A 10804-nucleotide genomic window follows, 5' to 3' on the forward strand; every position below is an offset into this window, starting at 1 on the left:
GCAATTTTTCACTCTTTAAATTCTCATTATCTCGGTGATCAATAATCAATTGTCAAAAACGGACGCCACGGATATCGTACTGTCAGTTCCTGATATTGCGAGAACTCGACTCCCTCAAAGTCATTCGAAAATCGCGAAATAGTCGATTTTTTCTTCGTCTTTCGGTATGACGACGTTACTAACTTCAACTTCTATTATATCCTCCTGTCACATTTGATGTTTCAAGTGCAAACATTCGTCCATAATGCGGCAGAATTAACACAGACAATTATTTTTCCCGCATTATTAAGTGTTGTAATCGACCTGTCATCGAGACGAGTCACACTCGCATGTGTATATTGGCTAATCATTTATCGCCGTTGTAGTTAAAAACAAGGCGTGACTTAACGGTTACGTTGCGTACAATGTATCCTTGGTTTCAAGTCTGCGAACCAGAAGGCCCCCTCCGCATACTTGTTTCAGCCGATAGTTAGCCAGGAATCGCCGAGTTCTACCCCGTTGGAATCAAGCGGCTTTTAGCCGCGTGCCGTTCTGTCGACGGACTGCGCAAAACACGAAGCAGATGTTTCTTACAATCAGCGTGGATCGAAACGGCAAGTAAGATTCATTGCCTTCTCATTGTCGGAGAAGGAAAGAACGGAGTAGCAGACCTTGAGTTTCATTTCTCTCAAATATTTACTGTGAAATGAAATTACTGTACGAGCGATGGATCTTGGAGTATTCTGACTGAATTTCGTAATCCCTGAATAACGAGTAAGTAGCTGGTGAATATTTGAACAAAAAATATTCACGTTGATCTTCATAAAAAATGTCTAATGGGCGCCAATCGTGGTACATGGAATCATTGTAAAGTTCAATAATGTGTTCATGAATATTAGTCGTGAAATCTCCATCATTTCATTTTCCGAATGTTACAACGAAGTTGCATCCGTTCGTTGAAAAACAAACCCAGTTGTTCGACGTATATGATTCTTTTACTCAGGCATCGTTAGTTTCGCATTCTATGGAATACTTCTCACCGCATAATTTACAAATTGACAAAGTTTTCTGAAATCTGTGAATCTGGATCCTCCTCTCTGCTAAAACATTCAATGCATTACCATTCTTCAGTCGCACGGCATTTAGGATATTCTCGTGGAATACATCACAGGCGCTCAACTTGACCACAATTATGACAATCCAGTTTCCAATTCTTCTCATAGCACTTCGAGTCAACACTCATTCGTGTGCACTTGTCGTTGTTAGTGAAGCTTGTTTTGGCTACTATTCTGCGGGTGTGCTGTCGAAGTTCCGAATTGTGAAAGCTCCGACAGGTTGAAGTTCCGGAAATCTTACAAGCGAATTGTCACCGCCACAATTATTTAGTGTACGAATTATTGCAATAAAAAAACGTACAGTGCCGGCCGAAAGTTTGGGTAAACCGGTAGAAATTTCTTCCCGCACTAAAAGTCAGATGGCGGACTTACAAATGAAGACAATTAAACGTATCAAACGGTGTGTTCACGAAGACCTTCATTTTGCTATTTTGGAAAATTCTGTTCAATTTTTTTTGGCCTCGGTACGTATTTTTGAACACGCTCGTTGTTGACTGTTCTGTAGCAGACGGAAGTTAACTCCACATCTCAATGAAAAATTTCCTCCTCGGTTTTTTCTATGGTAAATTTGAAAAGGATATAGTCCAGCCGAGTAAGCATTGACTCCTGTTCTTTTCGAGAATAGTTTCGCCAATTTTTTCGTAGGTAGATTCGACCTCAACCAATGAGCCCTTGATTTTGCCGCCACATCAATCTAACAGCTGATTGTTTATAAAAATGTTGAAAAAAAAAAATCGAATTTTTATTTTTAATTTTTTTTCCATCGCCGTGAGGAAAAAATGTTTGATATAAAAGTAGTAGGTCTCATTCTCGTTCATAAGAAAAAAATGTTTTGATTTACAAAATAATTTTTATTTTAGCCGCAAAATGTAAAAAACCAGCCATTTTTTTTTTTTTAATTTCAATCCAGTTTCCTTAATTATAAATTTAAACTTCCGAAACTCACATGTCGCGTGTGAACTTAGTAGTTCAAAAACCAGTCCAAAAATTATTCGATTATCTCGTACATTATGGCAACAAATAGCGATTTTCGAAAAAACTTTGGATACCAATAGAATCCAACGTACTGTATCCAAAAAAATACTATATCTCGTCTATACCTCAAGGGTCAACCGTGAATTTTTTCATTCTGATTTGAGCTTCATTTTTATCAAAATCAATTAGTGAATCGAGGCAAACGCGAGGCGTTGCATCCCAGCAGCGCGGCAACGTGAAACGACGGCGTGGCGCCGCGGTGGGGGGCATACTAGAGCGGGCGGTCGAATGGTAGTTGTTAAACGAATATCTCTGGTAAAAATTATCGTAGAAGAATTTTTTTTTTCAAACTAATTATCTTTTTCTCAGCTATCGGAATATTCAATTATTTTTTCATTTTGATCAATATTTTTTTTTATTTATTTTTTTTCTTTTATATCGCAATATCTCCGGCAAAAATTGTCGTAGAAGGATTTCTTTCTTTTTGAATCTAATTAATTTTTTCTCAGCAATCGGAATATGTCATTAGTTTTTTATCTTGATAAATGTATTTATTTTTTTTTCATGTTAAAAAAAAACGTTCTACGACAATTTTTACCGGAGATATTCATTTCACAACTACCGTTCGACCGCCCGCTCTCGTATGCCCCCCACCGCGTCGCCTCGCCGTCGTTTCGCGTTGCCGCGCTGCTGGGATGCTACGCCTCGCGTTTGCCTCGATTCACTAATTAATTTTGATAAAAATGGAGCTCGAATCAGAATGAAAAAATTCACGGTTGACCCTTGAGGTATGGACGAGATATAGTATTTTTTTCAAATCACAATATTATTAACATTGATAATAAATCGCAAATAAGTAAAACAAGTGTAACTCCGGTTCTAATAATGATGAGGAGGTTTTTTTTTTTCAATTTTTCGTCTCAAAAACAGAAATAATAATATTAAAAAATGTTTTTCTTGAGTCGATAATTTCAGCAATAATCCTATTTGTTAAATAAGAAAAATTTTCTTTCCTTTTTTTCCGACCTTTGTCGATGAAAAAAAAATTTTTTTCAATCGCATTAGCAATCTCCAGATCTGTAAGTACTACGAGAGATTTTTTTTGACGCTGTAACCCCATTATGTTGGATTCTATTGGTACGCAAAGTTTTTTCGAAAATCGCTATTTGTTGCCATAATGTACGAGATAATCGAATAATTTTTGGACTGGTTTTTGAACTACTAATTTCACACGCGACATGTGAGTTTCGAAGGTTTAAATTTATAATTAAGGAAACTGGATTGAAATGAAAAAAAAGAAAATGGCTAGTTTTTTACATTTTGCGGCTAAACCGGAAATTATTTTTTAAATCGAAGAAATTTTTTCTTATACACGAGGATGAGAACCTACTACTTTTATATCAAACATTTTTTCCTCACGCCGATAGAAAAAAATTAAACATAAGAATTCGATTTTTTTTTTCGACATTTTTATGAACAATCAGCTGTTAAATCGATATGGCGGCAAAATCAAGAGCTCATTGGTTGAGGTCGAATCTACCTACGAAAAAATCGGCGAACCTGTTCTCAAAAAGAACAGGAGTCAGTCGATTACATGCCTTATTCGCCTGTACTAATACCTTAACCTACAATTCCGTTTCTGAGAAAGATTCGGACGATTTTTGTTTGCCCAAGGATTTAATTTTTAACTGAGAAAGACATGTTTTAGAAACAAAGTTGTGATTCAATAACTAGGGGATTTCAGAGAAAATTTCTCGAGGGTAAAAGGTTGCACGGGTTTATATCGGAAAAGTTTTAACGTGTAAAATTGACCAAATATAAAGAACTTCGTATTTAAAAACGAGGCATGATTATTACTGTACGTAATCAAGGCATGTAATATCTAATCATCGTTAAAAAATGAATGTATCGATGAATATGGGGTGGTCGGCGCAAATGCAATTATTTATTGATAACAAAAATCTCATACAGATGAGGTGAGAGACGCGATTGACTATATTATTTTTTCATGCGTGAAGAATCAAGTTCAAAAGCTTGAAGTTTCTTCTCTTCAATATTTTATCTGGAATCTGATAGTTTTCGAAACACAACAATTGATTTGACGAATTTGTAATCAAGAAAGGTATAATTTTTCAGTAACGGATTATCTATTTTCTGCTTTCAATCGAATCAACAGAATTACGGATGAGCGTTACGTTCGGAAATAATATTCCTTTTCGAGTATTCTTTGTAATCAATCAAAACGTAGAAGTTAAAGCACTACTTCTCGCGCTGCACATTCGTTGATAAAAGTATTCAAATGAAAAGTTTACAATGCAAGCTTTTGAGTTCGCTCACTATATTCGTCAATATGCCGACATGTGACGATTAAATATCAGTAAAAAATTAGCCGTCGTAAATATGCATTTTTGAACCTCACGCACAAGCCGCAATATATTTCAACAAGGCGCGATTCTGTTATACCTAGCAATACTCTAGCAATTGATTTCACATTATTTGTTCAATTTCACCCTATAATTTCTATCCGATTTTATAAAATCTTTGATTAATTTTCTTCATGTTCTTCGCTGATTCATTTGATCGTCAAGCGTAATAATCATCCGATTCTGTTTCTTTAACCCAGCAACGTCACAGCATCAACTCAATTCTCGCATTTCGTTTCGTATACTACGTTAACAGGGATAACAGAATCACAAAAACCTCGCAATGTTACTCAAACGTCGGCATAACGGTTGTAAGGTTTTCGTAAAATTTTGTCACTTCTCGTGCTGTATAAGTTCACACGTACCGAAATCGGCTGACGATGACCCGTATCCTCGCAATATTTTCACGAAGGTAATTCGGACAAGAGTTCTCAACGTACGTCGATGAAACTTCATCTCGACGATGATTCACGATGGACAGCTCGCATTTTCATACGATATCACCGATTAAGTATTCCCTGAGTTCTCACTTGTACCGACGCTTGGCGCCCATTACTTACGACATGCACCGGTATCCACTAGCTCACGTCAAGTCTATTTGACAATTGGAACAGACTAATCCATCGGTGGCTCCTCACCAACCAAAGAAGAATTTGAAATCCAGAGAAAGTTCGACAGAAAGAAGAACTTATGAAGATGTACTTGTCGCTAGAGACGACGATTCGCTTCGCAAAAATATCGTCGAGACCGATATTCGGTTGGCCGTTGCCTCTTGGGGCTAAACGTATCATCATCCTGAAACGTCAGGTTTTTAAGCTCTTATCTACGGCTCATATGATAATTATACTTTCAGCACAGATATTCAATATTTACCGCAACAGAGAAGACCGCCTCAACATGTTCTTGTGCATGACAGAGATGTCGGCAATATTTGGTGCGATGGCAATTACGATTATCTGTCATATCGACGAAGACCGCCTTCGAGTTGAGTATGAACGGCTCTTCATTGTCCTATTATTCTCTGTTAAAAGAAAATGAGTTACAGGCCGATGTTTAATTTTCTGACAGTGAACGTGCACGGTAAATTTCACGCGGAGGGAAATTCCGTGTCACAGTTGTGGTCGATGAAAATTATAACACTTTTAAAACTTTCGCTGTACGTAGTACAAACTGACTGGATATTTTTACCGCAGCAATTTATGTGACTGATGTGACTTTACGGTGTTTTGTCCATTCTGCCTTAGTGGGTCTCGCGATTTCGAGCTTTCGAATCTTTGTTCGCTAGTTACTGATAAATTCGGATTCGCCAACTTTCGAAAAAGGCCCGATTCTGACATTTTTAAAGTCGACTTTTTGATGGTTCAATATTTTTGCAACTCAATATTTTTCCCTTCGTGATGTTGCCCATTCTCAAATCGTGATAAAAGAAAAACAAATCTGTCGGTATAAGTTTAATCGTAGGTACATTTTTCCGTTCGCAACTTTTATTTTTCTACAAGTCATCTTTTCGCATTTATGGTCTTCATAGGTTTTTATCTGTCGTTAGTTTAACTTTCGTGGTTTCGTCCCGTCGACTCTTTGGACTTTCGCATATCTGTACACCACCCATCACCAAGTACTTGGAAACATTTGGGTCTTTGCAAAGATAGTCGCCAGATATTCGGTGAATTTCCATCCTGCCTGTCTTTTTTATGCCCAAGCAGTTTCCGAATTTCTCAACTGACGATACGCAGAAGTGTCGTATAGACACGTCAAAGTTGCACAAACTGATTGTCGGTTCTGTAATTCATGTTCTGAAAATAGCCGTCGCGTCGAATGAAAACTGTGCAAGTTTGGTACGGATGCATGATGTTTCAGATGATTCGATGGAATTTTCCAATTTACCCGTCGCAATATCAGTGAAGTGTCTCGCATCAAGAATACATGGAACTACTCATAATTCAATTATTTGCAGACTCGCGCACTAAGTGATTGTACGTACGAATTACCTGATATAATGCTATGTTAAATTATTCACGAAAATACGGGGCTTATAGAAAATTACTGGTTGAAAACTGTACGCATCTTTCCCAAACTTGCCGTCAAAAGTTGCATTTTACATTCGTTGTCATGGTAACAAAACAGTGTTTTCATTCCAAAAACTTTTTACCAGGCATTGATAACCGAAATGACGACGTTCGTGAAAGATGCTACGGATCAAGAATCAGCTGTGATTCGGTTCTACATGAGAAAGTGTTCATTACTCCACACAATGATTGTTGTAGTGAGCTGTCTCGGTCTGGGTGTGTACCTTTTGGCACCCATTGTTCTACCTCAGCCCTTACCGCTTAAGACCGCATACCCGTTTTCAATGGAGCCATTTTGGATATGGGCTCTTCTGTACGGCTCAAATGTTTTCACTGCTCTCCAAGTTGTATCCTCAGCGTTCATGAGCTCGATCTTCGTTGTTTTAACCTGGTTCGCCGTTGCCAGATTTGATATCGTGAACACGGAAATCGAAAGGGCGAGCAACCTGAATGAAGTCAACAGATGTGTTCGACATCACCAAGAATCGCTAAAGTATGATTAATTCGTGTCCGTGTCAATTTCAATTTTTTGATGCACCTTTCACAAGAATAAACGGGGCATTCCATACCATTCCGACCTGGGCCTGACCCTTGAGCTCTCGAATTGGGCTCGTGTTTCTTCATGTGATTGTTCTCACGTTGAAAAGCGTTTGGTTTTCAAAAAATATTTTTTCGACTCGACTCGAATTTTCTACAATTTTTTAGAACGATTTTATTCATCGACGCAATTCGACGATCTAACAAAATTCCAATAGATCGAGTGTCGTGTATAATAAAATTTCACCATCGCCTATTTTCCATGTTAGAATTTTCGGGAAAAACAACATTTGTAACAACAAATGCATCTGTTGTCCTCTTGTGCCAAGGTACCGGACGGATTTGTACCTCGGGCAAATGGAACATTGCGAAATATGGTCATTCGGAAGCATCCTCTTTTCTTTTGTCCTCTGAAATATTTTTGGCAGGTGCATGAAACCTCGAGAAACATACATTCGTGAGTTTGATAATTTTTTCGTAAAAAATGAAAAAGTCGCAGATCTCCAGCATTACACACTTTAGTTTTTGCGAAACAAGTGTTCAGCTTGTCTTTTCGGTTTATTCGTATAGCAGGTGTAATGAGGAATCATGGGCAATTCAAATGATCCATGTCGCGTTAAAAGAAAAATGTTGTCAACTCTTTTGTTACTACGCCACCAGCTTGAAAATATTGATATTTCCTAGAAAATTAAATGGGTTTAGTTAACGTTTTTACAATTTCCAGGTTTGCGAGCAGACTGTCGAAGACTGTCGGTCGTATGGCTTTTGCGGTGGCCGCATCGAACTTCGCTGCAGTTATGTTTGCAGGAGTCGTGATCACTTTTGTAAGATTGATTTGTAACGGATAAAATTAATATGGTCCGAAACGTTGGGTGCCTATTATCTGTGCAGTCAGTCAAGATTTTTTGATTTTATTTTGCATTCCATGTCAATACAGAGGCAATTCTACTCACTTGATTTCGTCAAGGTGCTGGCCTTCGAGATGGTATCCATGGTCCATCTTTTTTTGTACGCCTGGCCAGCGGACTACATGGCTCAGTCGGTAAATGACTTCAGTTTTTCTTGTCGAGTTTTTCTAATCACGTCTGGCAAGACTTCAGTTTTGTAATGCTCGTGATTTTCGAACTGACCGAAATCGTACGTCAGCAATTGTTATAAATTAAATGATTGAAGCTCAACAGTAGATTGTGCATCGCGGAGGTAAAGAAGGTCTTTTTACGCCGAGGGTAAGTTTGCGATATGAGTCTCAGACGAGCGTCTGCGCCTGTTGAACACAAATTTGCAAGAAAGACTATTCTGCGTTACCTACGTCGACAACTAGGCTACTTTGTAGTTTTTATGACCACCAGTGCTCAAAAGTCAACTATCAAGTAGTGACGCTTATTGAAAGTACCAGTGTTCTAGTTTTTGAGTGAAGATGGCACGGAAAATAGGATTTGTAGCATGAGCACATACGGCGTGTCACATGAATGTATCTCTGGTGAGAAATATGTAGAATTGAAGTCCGATCTCCATCGAAACGTTGGTGATTAACATAATTAAATGGTGTTGATGTTTCAACATCCACAGAAGGTGGCCGAATAAAACGCAGAGGATTCGTATGGTGGTACGCCGTTTAATAGTGCAGCTTAACAAATGCAGGTTAACGTTTTGGTACGCACATCGCAAACATTTTGCTCGGCATCTTTGGTGCTTGGCGAAGTAGGAGTAAACGAAAAATATCTCACCCTCCTTTCCGAGAAGTTTCGCGAGCACAAACCTTCACGAAAATTTAATAAAAAATCCTCACCTTCTCTCCAGGGTTAATGTTATTAGGCTCTAAGTGAGCGTGAAGGTGTCGAATGACGGTATTAAAGCCCGGATCAATTTTTGATCATTCCTTTGCAATATGACACGAAATGTTCTTGTTCAAAAGCTATATTTGTGGAGGCAAGAAGTTGCCACGGTACCGGAAGTTTGCTCGTTGCAAAGTCTTAAGTGTTGAGTATAATGTTGGATGTGTACAAATATATCGTCAGTCATTCAACAACAGTGTCCACAGTCAGGGTCAACATGGAAATATCAGAGAAATTGACATTGGTCACGGAAATCAAGAAAATGTCAGAAAGTTATGTCAACGGTGAGGCATTTTTTCGATTTTATTGCGAAAGATGAAAGCTTGTATCAATATTCGACTCGATAACCTCCACCGTTGATACATTTACGGTGCTGTGACCAATGAACGTGAACATACATGTGAGTCGTTACACATCGGAGAACGTACTGTATTACCAGTTTTTGGTTATTGAGCATTAGGCAGCGCGAATACGAATCGGGTAATCAGCACAAGGATACAGGAATCACGCGAAACAACCTTGGTAATATTCATTTAAACTCTAAACTAGCGCTGATGCTCAGCAGAATTGTGAAGTCTGGTGATCCCCGGATTGCGATCGAAAAATCCAATTGCAAAGTTCTTCGAAGGAAACCAATTCGCAATATTGGAAGAAATACTTGTACACGTGTAAACTGAAAAATTCCAACGATCAGCCAATTGCACCACTTGGCCAATTGTGCTCTTCAGCAGCACGTTTGGCACATATGTAGCAATGATGATAATCATGGTAAAAATAACAACAACGAAAATGATCGTGATAATGATAGTGATAATAAACAGCATAGCTCACCTTCGGTCATTTCATCGGGGCATGACCACCTTGGATACTTATGGAATATCTTGTTTCAATTTTTCTGCCGCACTTCAAAAATCATCAAAAAATTTTGCGTACTATTTTCTTAGCTCAATCGAATTATCGATGTGTTGTTATCACCTGCACGTTCGTTGGTCATTAAAATCGATGATCAATTTCAATTTCCCCCGAAGAGTCAACGAGTATCGGAATCCGTTTTACATGGCCAGTGGCTAGGCAAATCGCCTAAGATGCAACGCTCGGTAGTGATGATGATGCAAAGGGCCAATGATCCAGTCATAATCAAAATCGACGGCGTGCTTCCTGCCTTGAACCTGGAAACGTTTGGAGTTGTACGTACATGACGAGCCTGTGGTACAATTTTCACTTTTTCACAAACTAGCTCAACCTTCTGATTTTCATTCTTTATTCCAGGGGTTATCGACCACTTTCTCGTATATCGCAACGCTTCTCGCTCTGTTCGGCGAGTGAATACGGAAGCAGATAATCCGCAGGATCGCAAAGATTTTGTTGCATCACGACATGTACCCAATTTTCTGTATATCCGCTGGTCTAGTAATTCAAACCCAGCAGTCGGGCATCGAAAATTTCATTCAACTGTGATTCTCCGATTTCATTTCACATGACGAGATGATCATACCTACCTAGTCTGAGGTATAACAGGAAAAGCAGACGGTTCAAATTTTTCATTCATCTTTGAATTGCTTGGTGAAAATTTGGGGAATAGCCGGTGTATTGTAACGATCCTTTTCAATAAAACATAACAGGAACGTGAAATATCGAATGTAACTTGGTCTCACGTGATTACAGTAGTTGGTACGCATCAACCTTAGGAAGAATGAATAACCGTAACAATCATAAATAGTGCTAGGTGTGGCAAAAAACGTCCGTACATTTTGAATGTACCGCCAAAAATGGATGTTCTTTCATGTTTCGCCAATTCGCGAGCATCGATATCATTTCGTGAACATATGATCATAATATATGAGAAGCTACCAAAGACGAATCAGTGATCGAAA

General features: G+C 38.5%; 1 protein-coding gene across 1 annotated transcript; it reads left to right on the forward strand.

Moving 5' to 3' along the window:
- The first annotated feature begins 502 nt into the window (after positions 1–502).
- LOC124216912 (uncharacterized) lies at positions 503–10562 on the forward strand. Its single transcript, XM_069134947.1, has 7 exons — positions 503–753; positions 5346–5476; positions 6645–7051; positions 7820–7919; positions 8033–8137; positions 9959–10117; positions 10200–10562. Exons 2-7 carry the CDS (start codon positions 5390–5392, stop codon positions 10254–10256), a joined length of 915 nt encoding a protein of 304 aa, XP_068991048.1. The 5' UTR covers positions 503–753; positions 5346–5389; the 3' UTR covers positions 10257–10562.
- Positions 10563–10804: the final 242 nt, after the last annotated feature.

The sequence above is a fragment of the Neodiprion pinetum genome, chromosome 4 (genome assembly GCF_021155775.2).
Source record: "Neodiprion pinetum isolate iyNeoPine1 chromosome 4, iyNeoPine1.2, whole genome shotgun sequence".
Lineage (NCBI taxonomy): Eukaryota > Metazoa > Arthropoda > Insecta > Hymenoptera > Diprionidae > Neodiprion > Neodiprion pinetum.